At 42.8% G+C, this 20315-nt stretch overlaps 1 protein-coding gene across 1 annotated transcript; it reads right to left on the bottom strand.

The window, feature by feature from the left end:
• Positions 1-565: 565 nt before the first annotated feature.
• On the bottom strand, positions 566-20152 carry hps5 (HPS5 biogenesis of lysosomal organelles complex 2 subunit 2). The gene is made up of 23 exons (XM_056281941.1): positions 20055-20152; positions 13324-13453; positions 13052-13162; positions 12820-12884; positions 12526-12718; positions 11376-11506; positions 10548-10766; positions 10370-10441; positions 9470-9558; positions 8863-9041; positions 7633-7791; positions 7340-7499; positions 6157-6274; positions 5532-5678; positions 4885-4953; positions 4171-4778; positions 3969-4089; positions 3716-3865; positions 3508-3627; positions 3301-3414; positions 2769-2875; positions 2354-2639; positions 566-1135 (listed from the first exon to the last, which is right to left on the bottom strand). Exons 2-23 carry the CDS (start codon positions 13429-13431, stop codon positions 1075-1077), a joined length of 3387 nt encoding a protein of 1128 aa, XP_056137916.1. The 5' UTR covers positions 13432-13453; positions 20055-20152; the 3' UTR covers positions 566-1074.
• Positions 20153-20315: the final 163 nt, after the last annotated feature.

Below are 20315 nucleotides of genomic sequence, written 5' to 3'. Positions count from 1 at the left end.
GCGGGCGGGTGAGTTGTTGGTGTGATGAGGGTGGCAGGCGATAGGAGATGACAGAAGAGAGGATTATGGGAAATTCTGAGGGGTAGAGGATAGGGCTAGTAATTTAAAAAGCATAAAGGGTTTGAAAAAAAAAAGAGTTTAGGTAACCGATGCTCTCCGTCAGCACCGTAGGTCATAATAACAAGTGTGGCGTATGGCTGATTTTAGCCTTTTGAAAACGTGGCAAATGTGAAGCGCCACCACTTCCTTCTTCTCTCTTCCCCTTTGATGGTCCAGGTGTGTGATACCATCAGATGAGTCAACAGTCTCATTTCATTATGGCGTTAGTGTTATCTCTGCTGACCTACCACCAAATCCATTACACAACATCTGCGTGCTGGGAGAGGTGCGGCTATGTCGAGGGGGGGAAATGGAAATGTCTCTCGTACCAGAGGTGCTGTGACTGTGTGTACGGGCACGGCACGGTAGATACTACAGCAGTACGGACACAAACTTCTCTGGGTATGCGCTGTTGTTGGTGTTGACGTGCATTTCATTAAAACACAACACAGAAAATGACATAATTCATACAGTTTATTCACTTAAATATTCAGAGGCAAGCACACTCAGACACTTAATTTGTTCACAGTTTACTCCTTTTTTTTGTCACAGCCATTTAAGTCTAGCTATTCATTTGGCATTTTATTGCAAATATATAGGTATGTTTGCTTAACCTTACATGCCCTCCAAACATTGTTTAATTAGAAAACGTGATTTAAGTGATGTCAGAAAAAACGAGTTTTGGTTAATATAAAGCTTTCTCTCAAATTTCATGCTGATATGATTACAGATTAGTGAATATCCATCCATCCATTATTCAAACCGCCTATCCTGCCCTCAGGGTCGCGGGGTTTGTGAATAAAGGAGAAAAAAAAACTGTTTTCTCTCCTCACTGGGAAGACATTGTGCTTTTACCTGGATTTGAGAAGTTCGACTAATGACCTTTGAGTTTTGTCACATTGTCAACAGCAGGTAGCTTGCTTGGCTAAGCTAAGCAGATCTCCATGCAGTGCGTGCGAATGGCGTTCGCCTCGGTTAGGCGTGCTGAGACCAGAGGAATCGATCACAGCGCTCAAGCATGGTCTGAATCATAGCTCTGTAATGGAGAACAAAGACATCAAAACACATTGTTGACAAAATTACAGAAAATCAGGCTCCATTTCTCTAGTAATGGCTATTTAATGGATTCTTTTTCATTATTTGGGCTCTTAATCTTTATTTTCAAAACAATCACCATTTAATTAGATTGGATCGAGTTTTGTGGCACTCTAGTGATCTCTAAAGGAGAAATGAGTTGCTTTGACTGAAGAACTCAACAACTCAAGAGATGGAAATGGATGATCTGCTGTGGTTACCCCTAACGGGAACAGCCGAAAGTAGAAGTAGTAGTAGTAGTAGTAGTAGCAGTAGATTGAAGAACTCAACATAAGTCGGCTAAAGAACATGAGTGGGTAGGATGTTGTAGGGGGAACATGCTAGCCATCATAGATGTACCAACCCAGGCCTTCTGCTTGAAGAACAGTGTCCCTAATTGCAATGCCACCTCCCTTAAAACTTTGGCAAATAATAAACACTGAAATGAATGGCTTACTCATGATTATTGTTTCTTGTGTTTAGAATTTTCCTAGTCTTGTATAGATAAACAGAACTAAACCATGTTAGAGTATTTACCCCAACCAGTGGGGGAGCCTCCAAGACCCTTGAACTTTTTTTGGGGGGGTGGGGGTTTCCCACTTTTTCTCTCCAGTTGTACACGGTCAATTACCCCACTCCGAGCCATCCCAGTCGCTGCTCCACCCCCTCTGCCAATCCGGGGAGGGCTGCAGACTACCGCATGTCTCCTCCGATACACGTGGAGTCGCCAGCCGCCTCTTTTCAGTGAGGAGTTTCACTAGGGGGACGTAGCACATGGGAGGATCACGCTATTCTCCCCAGTTCCCCCTCCCCCCTGAACAGGTGCCTCGACTGACCAGAGGAGGCGCTAGTGCAGCGACCAGGACACATACCCACATCTGGCTTCCCTCCCGCAGATACGGCCAATTGTGTCGGTAGAGATGCCCAACCAAGCCAGAGGTAACACGGGGATTCGAACCAAAGATCCCTGTGTTGGTAGGCGATGGAATAGACTGCTACGCTACCCGGACGCCCGACCCTTGAACTTTTATGTCTAGTTTTGTTTGACTGTGACTGTACGTGGCATCCACATAGCAGATGTCAGAATATCAAACACTGAAAATACCTCCCTGTCTAGCTGAGTAAAAATTAGGAAGTTTATCTTAAGTTTAAGTACTTGGATGTGAGTACCCTGACTCACCTCTGCCTCTTCTCAGCCACTTTAAGCAGCTCACAAACCAGCGTGGATTGGGCTGGAAGGGCCAGCTGCACCCCGCATTCCTCCAAAGCTGCGAGGGCGCGGTCAGGTCCCATGGCTCGAGCTAGCCTCAGGGTCAGGTTCTCTGGGTTCACCTGGCGGCTGCAATCTTCCGAACTGTTAGGCGAGCCGCCGCCATTGGAGCTCGCAACGGTCTGTGACAAGTTACTGCACTGCTGGGACAGCTGGATGAGGAGCTTCCACTCGTCCAAGGTCTGAGGCACAACACCTGACAAAATAACAGAGATACAGGGAAACAAAACAGCCTACGTAATTAATTTGTGATGGTGAGACTTCTCAAATTTTAGGATACAGACCTTGGAGTCTGAAAGACAAATATTCTGGGAACCAATATTACCATGAGGTTCCTCCAGCAGACTAATGTCATCCAGCCGACAGATGGCAGAGAAAGCCTCAGTTCGATATTGCAGCTCAGAGCACAAATAAAGATAGCCAGTCCAGTACCTACATAAAGAACATACATATCATATAACTAATAATACTTATATTACAGTAGTAAGTTATCACAATTGCAACTGCAAATACAGCCATATTATTATTACCATTGTTGTAAGTGTTGTTGTTGTTGTTATTATGAAACAGTATACTTTATTATTCCCAATAAGGAAATTCTTTTTTGCTGCCCGTCTATGGAGAAGCCAGAATGTCGGGTCAGGTACACACTGCTACCTATAGAGCTGGTAGAGATTAGTTTCTAATCGAATTGCATGTCCGCAACATAGATGCTTTGCTAATATAAGGGCTTGAATTCTGGTTGCTGCAGTTCAAGGCCAAGCAGTCTCTAACTATCACACAACTATATCATTCATTCTTCTTCCCAAATTATTATTAAAACTTTCTCAAATGACAGAATGTTAAGTGAACAGTACCCATGGTTGCGGCAGGTTTCTGCCATCCTCTGTTTGGAGGACAAGTCTGCAGGAAGATGAACTAAGAGCCACAGGAGGCGTCCGTATCCCCAGCTGAAAAAATGGGAATGCCATCTACAATAACAGACACACAAAGCTAGCTTAAAGCAGTCAGATGAAGCAAAATGTCATTTTTATATTATGCTCAACTTGAGAAAAGCACCAGACCTGGGTTGTCCATCAGGGGCTTGGGTATCAGATAGTTTAGGCGCATCATGGGTCAGTGCCAGCTCAAGCCAGTCCTGTCGCAATGATTCTGGTTGAAGTAGGGACCCCAAAAATGACAGCCTACAAGAGGAGATAGTCACCAGATTCAGTAGTAAGGGTGATAATTTTTTTTCTCCTTTTGGTCAAAGAAAAGAAAATGAAGAGGTACCTTTGATCCTCAGCCTGTGAATGAACCAGATTATCCAGGTATGCTAAAAAGTGGCTTTGTTGAGCCATGGCCATTATGTCAGCAGGGGTAATTGTGGGATAGAACTGTGTAAAAGAGCGTACAGCCACTTCCCCGTGTTTTTCATACATCCTAGAAAATACCAAAGTGATCACTTTACATTGCATAGCTGCACAGCACCAACAATGTTTGTATTTATGCACAGAGGGGTTTTAAAGGAGATAAGGGTGCCAACCTGTGAAGGTGAGCGAGGAGTTGGGGAGCACTCCAGGGATGTAACTCTTTAAGGCTGCGCAGGGATTTCAGCAAATCCCCTCTCCGGATCACCTCCACCACCTTGCTAGACTGAGTGAGATCTACAGAGAAACAGGAAAAGTGTTTAATATTTCCTTCAATGATTACTTAGGATGATAGAAAACAACAAGGAAGCTTCTGACCTAGCATGGCCTCAATGAAGGAGCGCTGCACCTCAGGCTGCTGCTGGTAACGGAGCAGGCACATTCTTCTCACACGCTCCTGGTCTAGCAGGAAGAAGTAGCGGCGCAAGAACGTTGTTACCCCCACTGCTGTGACCCCTCCCGGCCCCACCTGTTTACTGAAGCAGCTAAGTTCCAGGTACAACATGGCCAACTGGCTGAGATCTGCTAGGAGGTCTGACGGTAGAGGCTTGGAAGACTCCAGTTGCACAGGTTCTGACTGGCCCCCATTTGAAGCTACAGCCACTTTCTCACAGGACTCAGATGTCAGGTGGCTTTCACTTGGATCCTCATTCTCTTCCAGGTCTAAGGAATTTTCTCTCCTCTCACCTTCAACACGTTCTGTTGGTTCCTCTAATGAGCAATTAGATTGCTCTAACTGCTCTGGAGCGGCTTCTGGATGGTCCCTCTCTAGCCTCTCCTCTCCTGATCTATCCAAAATTGAGCGATCCTCAGCTGATCCCAGCTCCACAGGCCCCAGAATTCTCTCTAGCACAGAGTGCCACTCAAACAGAACTTCTCTCAGACAATCTGGGTCCAACAGGATCAAAGGATCCGACATCTGGGAGCTGATAAAGGCAAAATCAATAATTCAATTCTCAGCTTGAAAAACAAAAGGAAAAATCTCGAGATCTAAAGAGTTTGAATGCTGACAAATTGTTGCCTTGTACTCACACAGCTTGCTGTGTTGCTTTTTCAAGCTCCTGCAGGTCGGTCTCTGTGTTTGATAATTCAATATAAACCCTGGACAAGATGAAACGTGTGGCACAAAAACAAAATAATGTCATTTTTGTGTCCAGGAAATGATTTTTGTGAATTACTTTACTTGGATGTCAGACATAATGGACATGTATAAATCATGTTCTCTGCATTTATTTGATTCTGAAACAAACCTTGTTCCACAGAAACAAATCAGTACCACTTGTTTTGTAAAAAATACAGTTCGGTGCTTCTGTTTGATCCGTTGTAAGAGGTCTACTGATAACAATAATGGTTTTGGGTGTAAGGAGACTGAAATAAGCACCAAGGTTAGAGCAAATTATGTGGGTGCATGCCAGATAACTAAATTATAAATATAACATTCCCTAGCTTCAACAGTGTGTACAGTTTGTCTGCAGATCATGTTCCTTGCAGTTCTCTGAGGCATAAAGTAACCATACTTTGAAACCACATTTCAAATAAAACGCTGGTGAATATCAAAATAAGTGCTCTCACCACACTGTATCTATAAGAACCCAAACGTAATTCTGAAGTTGGTCTACAATATTCTAACACATCAAGATATAAAGATATTAGTAAATCTTTATAGGCCCCGTACTCACTCATTTTCAGGGTCTGCAGGAGACGGTTCTGTGGTGGCTGAAATGTCAACCTGACTGGTCTCTCTAGGGTCAGGGCGTGGCCAGCGGTCAGTGTTCATCTGTAGGGTATTAATCTTTTCCGTTGTCTTCTTCACAAAGCTGGAGACACTGAGAAAAGAAAGTTAAAAACTTTTAAACCCTCATTTACTTTGCCAAGTACACAAAATAATCAACTCATCTTTCTATGAACAATGTGAATTATACAAACAAGCAGGGAAGTAGGCTTAAGACCAGCATACCACTTCACAAGTCAACACCAAGCGAACACTGTCTTCAGGTGAAACAGAACACATGCATTTACCATGATGAAAAATGCAAAAAGAAAAAAAAGTCACTCTGGGTTTTCAATGGAAAGAGGAAGTAAGGCATTAAAAACAGATAACAGATAAAAGTGGAACAGGAGTTTCACTTCCTATAAGAAAAGAAAAAAAAACCCTCTACAAATTGGACAAACCCAACAATTTCATTCCCACAACTCAAAGCGAGGCACTACAACTCAAAGCTAGGCTACTTCTATGGCACAGTGGTTATTAACACGTCATACTTCAGTTACTACGTCTGTTGTTCAACTCTGTGGGTGCGTCACCTGTCTTTGACAGCCTGCAACCCGATGCGGGGGGGTTTGGAGCGGAATGAGAGAGGGAGGTGGAATTGCAAGCCGGGCTCAGACCGCTCACTCTCCATGCGCTCACTGCTCGGGGGATCTGAATAAAGATGGAGGCAAGAGCCAAAGGAAGAATGGAGATGGATGGAGCTGTGAGGAGAAACGATGACAGGGATGGCACAAAATGCGAGCAGATGGTGCCAAGGTGCCAAACACCACTTAAGGTGTGACATAAATGAAATACTGCACAGGGAAACCAAAACACAAAACAGTGATGTGTACAGAATATGGTGAAACAGACAAGAATAGTGATATTAGTGGTGCCACAATGCTTTGGGCCAACAGAAAATTACTTATAGGTCCCCAGGATGTCATTTACCTCCCATCCTCACTCAAAGTGATTTGGACACCATTCAACATTTTTGCCCCGCAAGTATCATAGAGTATGTTGGTAAATCAAAGTTGAGAATTTCCCTGGAAGAAAGCGCACCAGTTTCATTTACAGTTTCATGTATAGAGAAAACAAATAAGTTTTTTCCCCCATACATGAAAACATACAAGCTGGAAACAGAAACTGTTTCATGGTATGAAGAATAGGAGGTAAATTTTGACATTACACTGATAAGCCCTCTGGCTAAGGTTGTACAAAATGTAAACCAATGTTATATCAATAATAAGACCCAAATTCTTTTCAAGACAATGATTAGTTTGAATATGAAGAAAATCTTTTTCCTGACAGTAATGTACAGTGAATTCAATGATGGTTAATCGTTGGAGTTGCAATTTCCCTCCTAACAGTCTTACCCGATCCAGTTGATAATATTTGACTATTTTCATTGCACACTAAACTCTTTAAGTGCTTATAATCTATAAACCATTCAACAAAGTTTACACAGAAATTCATGCAACAGCCTCTTGGAGGTACACTCAAGAGCTTGCAATGCTTGTTTATTAACATTGAAGGAACTGAATCGAAATATTGGCGTTACCAAACAAGAAGGATGACAGCTGAATGGATAAAATCCATTCTGGATATTTCCGAATGGTATTTACTTGTTCAGTTGGAATTTGTTTACAGTTTACTGAAATCTTGTTGTTTTTTTCCTTTGTTTCCCCCAATTCTCCTTTGGAAAAACGCAGATGGTACATTGCAGTAGCTATTTACCGTGTTCCATTTGATCTTCTTCCTGCCCAAAAGTAAAGTCCTTGAGCCGCTCCTCCACCGACATCGACTGGTTGACAAGAGAGCTCGTCTCCTCATCTGACTGGCTGCCCCTGCGGCTGATGACACGGTAGATTCCACAATCCAGAACATTGAAGCTCTCCTAAGTGGGATGTTGAAGTGAATGTGTATCAATTTGCTCATAATCTGCAGATACATCTATCCACATGCGAACCTACATGGCCAATAAACTTGATTCTGGTTCTGATACTATACAGAGAAGACATGAAACTTACATGTGAAGAAATACTGCTTCTGCGGCTGCTTGAGGCCGAATCTAAAGGCTCTAGCTTGGTAATTACTTCCTCCAACTGGCCAATCAGCTCCGTATGTGTGGCGGAAGTGAGCTGGGACCTCAGATGGTCTAGACGGTCGATGGGAATCACTTTCCTTGCCTGAATTTAGAGAGGAGCAATGAACAAAGCTAACTTTTAGGGAATGATCCATGATGGGTTGCCAGATGCTCGGTTTTGAGCTGGAACATCTGGTTTTCAAGTTATTTGTAAAGGTCCAGTTAGTGGGGTCGGCTGGACAATCTAAACATCCTGTTTGAATAGGTTGACTTGATTGAGATTTGACCACCGTATTTATTAACGTTGCAGTCTTTCTAAAACATTTCTTCCAAGACTACCCTAGTGTCTGTTTTCCCCCTTTACCTAACCAAACACAACATTAGATATTACCATCCATCATCTCATCAGAGATCCATGTTAATTCATTGAATGAACGTCATATTAGTGTAATGTTTTGAAAACCAATTTAGGGTAAAAACAGAAGAAAAGAGAGAAATTGTTTTGTCTTTCTAATGTGACCTTATTGGAATTTGGACATTATCAGCAGGTGTTTCATTCATCCCGGCGAATTATTAGACTCAACCCTTCAGAGGAGCATAAAATAAGGTATATCATCTCATTCATGCGGCGATTTCCAAGTCAGGAAACAAAGTAGACTATAACTTATGCAATCAGAATAAACAAACTCGTGATTTAGACTAGTCCGGCAGGCAGTGTGTGTCAGGTGCTTTTTTTTTTTTAATGCATACAGGGTTTTTTTTTAAAAATACATGTAAATGCAATTTGATGATTCTGATTTGACAGTTGTCAAGCTGTCATGTTCATCATTCAAAATGGTTGAATCACAGCCCAAGAAAGTCTGCCGGCTGTGTCATTTCAAAGATGAATGGCTAAAAGACCTACAACACAGCAGCGAGCTTTCAACACAAACTGAAGTGAGTGGCTACTGCGGAGTATACGGTCTACATAGGCCCCAAGCTGAATGACTTCATGGCACAGTTGTCTGTGAGTGCCATGGTAGAACATCTGAGCCCCAAACTCATACATGCACGACGACTGTGTGTGCTCACGTGCATGGTGTTTGGTTTTAACAGATTTTAAATTTGGCAACCCTATTCATGACCTTCTGATTGAGCGGTGTGCAAATACAGGGACCGTAACGGTTCACCTTACTCTGCTTGGGGTGATGGCGTGCTGGAACATACAGCAGACGGCAGCAGCCAGAGGCCAGGACTCCCTGCGCAACAGGCGCTCAATGCAACGCTCTGCAGACAACAAGGACAGCTGGGACAGATGTCCGTTGCCATGGAGACAGAAGAGCTCACTGCGGTAGACTCCAATGTCGACCACATCTGCGAAAGCAGAGAACGGGTTTGATTCGATTAGCGGCGATTCATTAAGAAGACAGATTAATAGTGCTACATGATTACGGCCAATGCTAATCATTAATCTGCGAAAAAATCCCAACAAATCATGATTACTAGTCTTGAATTTTTGAGAATAAAAATATTTTACTGCACTGTTAGTTTCTTATATGACTATAGGAGGGTATCATATCACTAATTACAATAAATTCTGATTGTAAATAAATGTTTCAGTTATAATAATCAAGTATTCCATACTTGTTCATCATGGAAACAGATTATGATAAATACACACTTTTGACTATACAGTACTAAAAGACATGCAGCATGAAGAGACTCTATAAAGACAATATTGCTCAGCTAAGAATTTGACCTCTCAATCTCTTGGAAGTGTTCCAAGTAAGTACTACTCATACCTTGGATTTCAGTCCAGAGAAGTACTTGACCACTTTGTGGTGTGAAGATATAAATAGCTGAATTAGTCCAGGAAAGCAAATGTTGGTCCCTACATGAAAAAGTAAAAACAAGACCATGTTTTTTTCCACATTGACAACTCACATAATTACAGGGTAGTTTCACTCTTTTATCCGAGACTTCCTTAAAACTTTTTTGGGTATAATTTAAATCATACTGACAAAATGTTTTGTGATTCTGTATTGAGAAACTCTTCACTTGCATCTTCATTTATTTTATTTTTATTCAGAACATATTTTGAATTGGAGCAAAACGCGATTTGGTTGGGAACTACTTTTTGCACCTGACGGTAAATCCCAGTTAGCTGAGAGTTTGTGCGCTTGTGATAGCAGAAAGTCCTGTAGCCCAGCATTCCCATAGCGTTAGCTATAGTCCAATACCTCCAGAGTGAACAAACTTGTAGTATGACAACTAATGGCACAAATGTAGCAGGAAAAACATTTTCAGAAGTGCAATATAAAGTTATTTAGCTTGATAGAGAGCATGATTTTTTGTGACTGGCACATACTACAACATGTCTGATCCTTGTGTGGGCTCCCTGTTTTTGAAAAGGAGATTGTGGTAGTGGGGTGCGGTTTAGCTTCGGCTGGAAGCGGAGAGAGGGGGCAGTGGTTCCTGGGAGAGCAGACGTAATAGGGAGGATCAGCCTCAAGTGTGCCTGATTAACGATCTGTGATCATATACCATAGTGAAACTGGGACCTGGACTGACACTGATGTGGACACAGAACCAGAGAAGGAGAGAAAAGGGAGTCAGAAGTGGCTCTGAGGGAGAGAGAGTGAGGCAGCAGCTCTAGCACCAGAGCAACATTCTTAAAATATAGAAAAGATGCTTAATATTACCCCATATGAAGCAGCTTTGGAAAAGCAATGGACTGGGAGGTCCTCTGTGTGGGGTTGTAATGTGGCTCCCTTCTGCAGGTATCAGACAAACCGAAGACAAATTAGGGTACTGGTCTATCCAGCAAATGATCAAAAGCAACAATAATGACCAAAAAAATCCACACAAAATGGAACATGCCTGTAACTGATGAGCGGTAATGGAGGGCAAGTCAGTAGCTGCTTGAATTGATGGGTGCTCAGGACTTCTCCATTAAAATTGGCCTCCCATATGCGAGACCCTGGGCGAGCACAATACAGCAGCGGAGGCTGACCCATTGTTGCTCCTCGGCTTTGAGGAAAAAAGCAGGCTCCGTACTCTCCATCACGCTCCTTGTTTCCAACACGCCAGAACTTCTCCCTGTTAGCCGGCAGACAAAGACACAGAATTACTGACAGAGGATTAACAAAAACCCTGGAATAGCACCATTAAAATGAGCACCAATAGAACATTTACATGTAGACATTCCAGGCACAGGGGTCCCAATTATAAAAATATGATTTTGTCCAATATGTATTTTTTTCCCCACCATGTGATAATTTACAGAATAAATAAAGTATTTTAAGCTTAAAAATACCATCCATTGTGAATAAAATCAGTTTTAGCTTTTCAGTTACCACTGCAAATTGGAGATAAAGCAATATAAACCATTAATTTTGGTCCCAAGTTGAAGTACAGACTTTGGATGTCATTTGATCAAAAGAAAGTGTATAAAAGATGACCCTTTCAGAATCATTACCAATGCCGTGTGTCCAGCAACAACAACAACAACAACAACAACAATACACTCATGGAACTTCAAGGGTTTCACTATTTAGCTCAAGCACACTTAAACCTTACAGATGTTCACAAACATGAGGACTTTAACCTACGTCTTCTGACTGAGAAAAAATGTCTTCTTCTTACTATGCTTCCTTGCTTTCCAATAGACTGATGGGGGTTTCTCTTGTCAATAGTGACCGTCCTCACCTCTCTGTGTCACACAGGTAACAGCGGCTCATAGAGGACACAAGCAGGCGGCCATCTTGGTATCCCAGCTGAACCACTCGAGAGTCAACAATGGTTACAGTCTGAACAGGGAAAATTACAAATGCTGACCCCTGGATATAAAAGAGAGAATCAAATTAAAGGGGTATGGCAAAAATTAATAATGGCAAGAGAAATGCATACAGCAAGTAGTAAAAGAGTTGGGAATGTATAGTGAAATAGGTTGTTTTTTCTGGAAACTCATGAAACTTAAAAGGATTCAAAAAGGTTCTTTTGAAGGTCTATGAGTGAATGAATTGGTAGTCAGTGGATGGATAATTTCATGGTTAGTTTTCTTTACTGTGCTATGGTATTTATCCTTTAATCCTTTAGTCATGTCAACTTAAATATATCTGTCGATCTTCTTACTATTTTGTTAACCTTTTGTACAATGAGAAATCAAGACTGTAAATGGCTGGACTAGTGTGCCCACACAAATGTTTACCTCCCTACCCAGATCCTTCAAAGGGTTACCTTTGGAGTCAGCTTAGCCTAACTTTTCCATATGGAATTCTTTGGGAAACTAGCTTCAAGGAATGCTACTGCTGAAGTGACCTTTAATAATTTTGTCATGGGTAGATGAAGATTTCTGGCAAGCACATTTGGCCAAGACACTGATTCATCAATATCATACATAGGTTCAATCAGAAACACATTACTGTAGAGAGATGTGAAAGTAAGATGCATATGGCTACAATTAGGAATTTCTGGGGTATATTTTGGGAAGGTATTACAATTTTGATAGTGCCCATTGGTTTGACGTCCCACTTCCCATTGAGTGATATGACCACATAAGGCATTTACACAATTTACACAAATGTCAAACACACACTGACTCTAGAGTTAGTGATAATCTTTTGTATTCTTAACATCACCTTGTGACTTAAGAGCCAATCTAAATTTTACACTTCTCTAAAATGTAAAATAAAATATTATGAGATTATGCATTTTCTGTATCTTGTAATTTTTCCTCACATGTACCTTGTAAGCTGACATACAAAATCCATGACTTCCACTAATCACAATACTGTCTTACTGCTAAGGGCACTACCTTTTTTGGAGGAAAGAGACAGTTTGCACAATAACTTAATACCTTGCCCAGCTTGGAGGATCCGGCACGGAGGAAGGACACCTTGCCCCCTGCATCCCCAGCAAAAACTCTGATAGAGCTTGTGTCCCAGCAGAGTGACGTGATGGCATGTTCCCTGTGCTCCCAAGACACACTAACTCTCTCTGGACGACCCCGGCGCTCCAGCTGGAGTTCCCACACTACCACCAGGCCCTGACTAGATCAGAAAAAAAGTACAATGCCGTCATGAGGTTGAATAACCCTTTCAATGCAAAACAATATAAAACATGTTTCCTCCATATATAGCCCCTCTCTAACCTTGTAGCAACAGCTATGAAGTCCTCGTCGTGTGGGCAACATGCCACCTGAGTGATAGATCCCTCCTGAAATGTAGCACGTTAGGTGAGAGTTGACAAGTATGCTAAAAAAATATATGCCTCGACAGATAAGAACTGAAACCTTTTCAGTGTATCATTCTACCGGTTATTACATCTATACAATATTAGCAAATACAATATTTCAGTCCAAAAGTCCCACAGTCGTGCAGTACCTTGTGAGTAAGAATGAGCCGCTGTTTCCAACCCTCCCTCTGAATGAGGTGCACCCCTCCTGCAGATGTTCCTAACGCGAGCCACTTCCTTGACACAGCTAAAGAGGTACACTGTGAAAGATGTACACATCAGAAAGACGGCATTATCTTTTGCATGAGGTTGCACAATCTTCTGCAAGGAATTTTTAAAGAACAACAAATAGCCACACCCAATCTTCCATAAAACATTTACTGACGAAAGCTGAATTTAGACACGCAGTAAAGAAGCCTACCTTGAGTCTGCCAGAGTCTAAGCGAAGAGCGGACAGAAGCGGATTCAGGCAGTCGAATTCAGCGAGTACATGACTCTGACTCTCTGGCACAACAGGTAGCACGGGCATTGTAAACTGTAGTCCTCCACAACTGAGGGAAAATAAAGAGTTATTGGACTGTAAAAAAGGAAATGCAAGACACAAAAATGTCTAAAAACTGGGCTGCGGTGACTACGCTCATGAAACAGTGGCCGTTTCTTTGCATACCACAGCTCTCATCCATCTAGTCTCATATGATTTCCAGTAGTATCTACTTACTTGCTCAAATTGAATAACCATGATTCCACTTAACATTGTTTCCCGTGGCTTCTTGGTCAAACAGTCCTGGCAAAAATCTTTGTAATAATCTTACCAGATTTAAGGTGACAAACAAGTGTTAAAACAGCCAAAGCTACAATTCGAAATTATTTTCTTTTAACTTATTGACAAGTAAGCATACAACGGTAATTGTGGTAGTGTTCGAGCACTTCAGATGGAAAGCTGCCAGTGTGGTTATGACAGCACCTTCTTTACTGCCAAGCAAATGAAACAAGGCTGAACCTGGAATTAGCTACTAATTAACGACAAAAGCCTGTTTTAAATGAGATGACTGATTTGGTTTAAAACCACAAAAGTCAGGAAATTCAAATTAGCAGTTTCAAAACAAACATCAGTCTCTCTATACTATGAGGTATTTCCAGTACTCTGTTTCTTTATATCTGTTGTACAGTGCTGTAGAATACTGTATTTCAAACAACATGTAGGCTTACTCATCAATAGGCACAGATCGCTTCAAACCTTCTCTCAAAGAGACGATTCATAGTCTTCAGAGTGGTAGAAAGTCACCTACAACTGCTACAAGATGGAAGTTGCTCTGTAGTGGATTTTAATGTAGGCTATATAATAAGGGTGGCTCCGCTAATATTGTTTGTTGGTAACCTGCTGCTAGCCACAACTTCCCTTCCTCTTCCAACTGGTCACTACCTACCTTCTTCAACTGCTTTTGGCTGCCAATCGGATATTATTAAAGCTTTAGTTTGTAAGAGTTGTTTTTTTTAATTTCACTCCAAAACGTATCAACATGTGGACAAACTGATGCACACTCTGCTGTGAGTGAGTTTCATAGACCAGTCCGGTAGCAGTGCAGACATGTTCACCTCTAGTTTCACAGCGAGCCTCACCATTCTGACCAACCAGAGAAGCTCAAAGGGAAGGACCTTCTGGTTGGCAATTTGACATGCTTGCTCAGCAATTCTCTGGTGAAGCCCGGTTAACAGTAGTATGGTCCCTCTTGGCTGGATGAAAATAGCGAGCTTCACCTCTTATAGGCTATAAGGACATCTACTTCACAGGTAAATTCATTCATTCATTCACTCACTCATCTTCAGCTGCTTCTCTGAGGTCAGGTCGCGGTGGCAACAAGCTAAGTAGGGCACTCCAGACGTCCCTCTCCCCAGCAACGCCCTCCAGCTCCTCCTGGGGGATCACAAGGCATTCCCTGGCCAGACTGGACATGTAGTGCCTCCAGCGAGTTCTAGGTCTACCCCAGGGTCTCCTCCCAGTTGGCCGTGCCCGGTAAACCTCCAAAGGAAGGTGCCCAGGAGGCATCCTAATCAGATGCCCGAACCGCCTCAATTGGCTCCTTTCGACGCAAAGGAGCAGCAGCTCTATACTCCAAGCTACCTCCGGATGTCCGAGCTCCTCACCCTATCTTTAAGGCTGAGCCCAGACACCCCACGGAGGAAACTCATTTCAGCCGCTTGTATCTGCTATCTCACCCTTTCGGTCACTACACAGGCACACTTCACAAGTACAACGGACCTAAAACAATCTTAGCCACAAACATGTTCCAAAAAACTTGCAGAGTTTTTAGCTCGCACGCTCGTCTCAGAGAGAAGATATAGATCCTGGGTAAACTCTCAATGCTTGTGCTGGTAAAAGAATGATTTTTACATGCATAGATTATATTCTGCATATACTACGGATCTTGTGGACAGACTAAGTGCCATTGTTTGAAAACAGCAATCTCTCTCTTTAGAAATACTTCACCTATATGTACAAAAGGGCTTCATGACAGTAATGATGGTGTAATTAACAGATTTGCTGATTTTTTTTTTACATGTGTAGCTTATCAATGACAATATGAGTTTTGCCAGGTATGACAAGCAGACTCACACAGACACATGAACTTGGTTTGGAGGGAAGTGTTACGGGAGGGAAGGAGGAAGCAGAGATGAGTGTGGATTCTCTGGTTGTGTTCTTTCAAAATCTTACATACTGTGGCTTTAAGCAGTATAGCAATTTTTCCAAATACGCCTATAGTAAATAATATTTACTAAATATTATTCAAAAGGACATCTGTTTGCATGTAAATCTTTAGGATTGTATTCTTAATGTATATGTGTTTTTCATTTGGCTGTCTTTACCCAAGTTCATATGGCTTTAAACAGACTAAAGTATGTTTTAGTTTAACAGCATACTTATGTTACCCTTCGGCTAATGAACAGTTTCATCATCATAGAAAATAAATTACTTAACACAGAGGCATGTTTGTATCCTGTTCTTTCATTTCAGGAACTGAAAGTGTCCCATCTATGATCGTTTTACTTAGCTCTCGAAATAAAGCATGCTATTTTTATTACTGCTATTTGCCTTTTACGCCTCATGTAACACCTGCTGGTTCTCATAGATGTTTTTAAAAAGTGAGCACAAACTATTTGAGAAATCTTGTGGTATCAACCAACTTTCCTAATTTTGGATTTGTGTGAGCAAGGGTGTCTGGGCTCGGCCTTAGAGATAGGGTGAGGAGCTCGAACATCTGGGGGGAGCTCGGAGTAGAGCTGCTGCTCCTTCACGTCGAAAGGAGCCAGTTGAGGTGGTTTGGGCATCTGATTAGGATGCCTCCTGGGCACCTTCCTTTGGAGGCTTACCGGGCATGGCGAACTGGGTGGAGACCCCTGGGTAGACCCAAAACTCGCTGGAGAGACTACATGTACAATCTGGCCTGGGAACGCCTTAGGATCCTGCAGGAGGAGCTGGAGGGCGTTGCTGGGGAGAGGGATGTCTGGAGTGCCCTACTTAACTTGCTACCACCGTGATCCGACCCCAGAGAAGCGGCTGAAGATGAATGAATGAATGATCAACATTTAAGAGGCGAGCTGCAGACCTTTCACTTGCAGATACACACACAAGATTCAAAATGCAGAATTTGTCACTCTCTCTTTAGGTGTCTCTCTTCCTCCTCCCAGGTGCCCCCGGTTTGGTGATTGCAGGTGACTGGCCTGCCCCTTTAAAAGAAGAGTGAAGGGTGGACGCACTCTCTCTCTCTCCAACATTGCAGCACTTTACCTTGTTTTTACTGACTTTTGTTTGTTCTTTCTCTTTGAGGATGGCGGTCTAGTGGTTTTGTTTTCCCAGCTTTGTTTGCTTGTTAGTTTAGTTTATGCTTGCTTTGGTAGTTATGGAGAAGTTCTGGGTCTGACGGCTCAACACATGGTTGGCCCAGGCTTCTCCTTTCTGGTGTTGTTTTTGGCCAGACCTTCTGACTCCCATAGTTTTTGTTAGAATGGTAATTTACGCTAAAATAAATCACTTCCTTTGATTCAAGTCAATTTTGATGTCCTTTATAAATTGTGGGCTGCAAGATACGAGCCTTGTTTTCATTGTGGCCCTAACAGTCACGGAGAAGACGGAAAATACATTTAGGTCTAAAAAAATATCAAAATAGTATGTCTACAAATAATACTGCATAGTTATGTTATTTTTGAGATAAGCTGCACATCCAGGGATGGAACCGTTGTGGATGGCCTCTTGGGAATTGTGTGCTTGCTCCCCTTGTGTCCCTAACTGACGTGGCCCTCTGCTTGGACCACATAGCAGCAGCCTGTTCCACTGATTACCATCATGCAAAAAGGACTGAAAAGCAGACACAGTTTGGGCTGAGCAGTGTTGAGGAACAGAGACCCGCCAATCTCCACATGAACATTAAGGAATATTGTGTTGGAAGACTATCTTTTAGTTTGTTATTCAGGCCTCCAACAGTCCAGTCATTGTAGGCTGGATTTTTTCAGTTTGCTTGATTTTGCTGTAGTTCACCTGTTTGGCCAATAAATGGGGCTGCCCTTGTTAAGAAAAAAAAAAAAACAACTTTAGGTTATGTAAATTTGGGCTGAGAACCACCTTAACATCTCCCACAGTGTCACAAATTACAGAGCAGGCCGCCATGTCATTAGCTGACTGGTTGTGGTGGAAACCTATGATGGCTGATGGTGTTGAGGATTTTACACAAGCTATCCCAGCAGCTCAATGGGAAGATTAATCTTTGGCAACAAAATGTCAAACCTTTACATGCACAACAAACTTGAAATGCCCTGGTAGCTGTTGCATTACAAAAAATGCAGGATGGAGATGGATCTCCAAATACATCCCCAAGATAACCAAAGGAGACGACTTGGAGGCAGATTTGCATGCTTTTCCGAAGTTTGCATGCATTTGGGAAGGGTGACCAAAAAACAATTTGGCTGGACTTATTGTACTTTTGCTGTCAGGTGAAGCACAAAATTGCACTTCACTTCTCAAAGAACAAATATAACTGAAACATAAGACAAATATAAGCGAATGTCAGAGAAACTTTAGAGAAAGGTTTAACAGCCCAAAAGATGATTTAGGGTGTACACTAGCAAAAGTGACAAGTACGCAATACTAAGATACCGTCAACCGCATGTCTATTACTGCACTGCAGCAAAAATTGGGCAAAGTAATGAAAAGAACAAAGTAGGCTGTGAAATAAGTCTACGTTGTTCTTTTTCGAAAAATGACTCGAAATACGAGGCCAATAAGAGGCCCTGGCACTCTTCTGTGGAGGACCAAAGTGCCAAAACTAGAGTAGAAGGGCTAAATGTTAAATGCTTTTTCTGTAACAAGCATTCCATTAAATTGGAATAATAAATAATAATGAGTAAATCGGGTTCAAAATATATTTTTTCCCCATATTTCTTTGTCCCATTTGGCATTAAACTGCCGTTTTGATTTTATGCTGTCTGATACAGTGCTACTTGTTTTTGTTCTTCTTTTTTTAAACTGTTCTGTAAGGTGTCCTCGAGTGCTCCGAAAGGCGCCCACAAATAAAATGTATTATTATTATTATATGAGGCAGTGTGGCCCCCGGTCCATCAGTTAGGTGGGGAGAACTTAGACTTAGACTTGTGCAGTGGTGGCTCAGACACCGCAGTTGGCAAACCAGGTTAAGCAGGTCACACTCGCAAGCAATCCAGGCATTCGTATTTAAAAGCTTTCACAAATTGTTTGTGAAGTGGGGGAAACACTCATTCTTAGACCTACTCATTTATTCATTTTAATCGGAATGAGGATTTAACCGCAAATCCAAAATCTATGATGGCTCTATGAATGGGACATCTACGATGCCCCATTTGGGGCAAACTACCATAGACCTTGTAGTGTAAGCACAATCTTTGTTTGCACCGTTGTACCAACGATCCCCCTCTACAGTGTTGATGGGCAGGGACCAAGTCTCACAGTTTAGATATGAATTGATGGAAAATGGAAATAGCCTCTATGCCTAACGCTAAACCCAAACACTAAATGGAACAAGGCGAAATAAAAAACAAGACATTCTCTTGGTCCCTTTCACACTTGAAAGTCCAAACCAAGGTCTGAACCAGAGTCTGGTTCTGGTGCTTTCACATCTGTCATTTTATAGTCATTAGGTTCAGGACTTTTGCTTTCATACCAGCGGACCTTGACTTGAACTTTTGGCTCGTTGTTGCCGCCAGGTGCGCTCGTTGCCGCCAGGTGCGCTCGTTGTTGCCAGGCGCGCTCGCTGTTGCCAGGTGTTACTGTTTGTGTTTGTTTTATCACTTCCTATGATTGATCCGAAAGTCCGAACCTTTGATTTCACATTAGACATTCATGAACCTTGGTCTGAACCGAGACTACCTCCTGAGCTTGGACCAAAGACCGAGTCTTTGATCCCTGTACCCTGGTCCAAGAGGTTTCGAACCTGGCAATCTGGTTCGGACTTTTCTGGAAAGTCTGAAAGTCCGGACTAAACAACATAAGTGTGGAAGGGCCCGTAATGTTTCGATTTACACCTTTTTTTTTATTGGTCTTTAGCTTTTTCAACTTGCACGATTATTCCAGGCACGAACGCCCTATGTACCTTAACCAGCGAACGAGTTTTGGCACATTCGGTCTTCCACCCTAGCAGGAGTTGACCATGTTGGAGCGCCTAATGACCAAAGCACCTCTAGGGCGCTGCGGCCAAGAACCCCGAGATTCCGCCCTCAAGTTCCACCAGGGAGCCTTCGGATGAATCGAATCAGTGCGACTTTATTATTTGTTTTTTCGACTTGTGGGCGAAATGTGGAGGGTGAGAGACCTGCCATTCACCACACCGGTAGCCGCACTGCTGAGCCGGTCACGACACAGCGCATCACAAGACCCCCGGTCCGCTGACACTGACGCTAACCTCGATCCACTCCAAATGTGGTGTCAGCTTTTCAGAAGTTACCCCCCCCCCCACCTTCCCTTAACCGTAAGCAAATTACACCCATGTGTGCGGACGGAAGTATCCAACGATGTATCGAAATAGCCGAAGCGCTGATTGGCGTTGGTGGCCGCAGTGATTATGCTAATGCTAGCAAACAAGCTAACGCGAGTAGCGGCTGCGGCGCCACCTTCTCCAGTCGACTCACCAGGTAAACCAGGTGACGGTTGCCGGTCCGTCTCAGGAAGACGCCTCACACGCCTGGTTTCCGTCTCGCTTTTTGGGTTGGCGACGCCGCCCGCAGCCCGTCGCAGGAGGGGTTGGTGGGTGTAGGCTCAGCGGAGACTTCCTGAAAGTAGCGCCACTTGTCATCGGCACGGGCTACAGCCACCTCTCGCGCGGCAAAGCCGTTACGACGAAAAGCGCCTATGTCGTGCTATGTACCTGTAAGGAATGTAAAGTCGACACT

The sequence above is a fragment of the Lampris incognitus genome, chromosome 6 (assembly GCF_029633865.1).
Source record: "Lampris incognitus isolate fLamInc1 chromosome 6, fLamInc1.hap2, whole genome shotgun sequence".
Lineage (NCBI taxonomy): Eukaryota > Metazoa > Chordata > Actinopteri > Lampriformes > Lampridae > Lampris > Lampris incognitus.
Note: the sequence above shows the minus strand (reverse complement) of the source record. Positions and strands in the feature narration are given on the sequence as shown.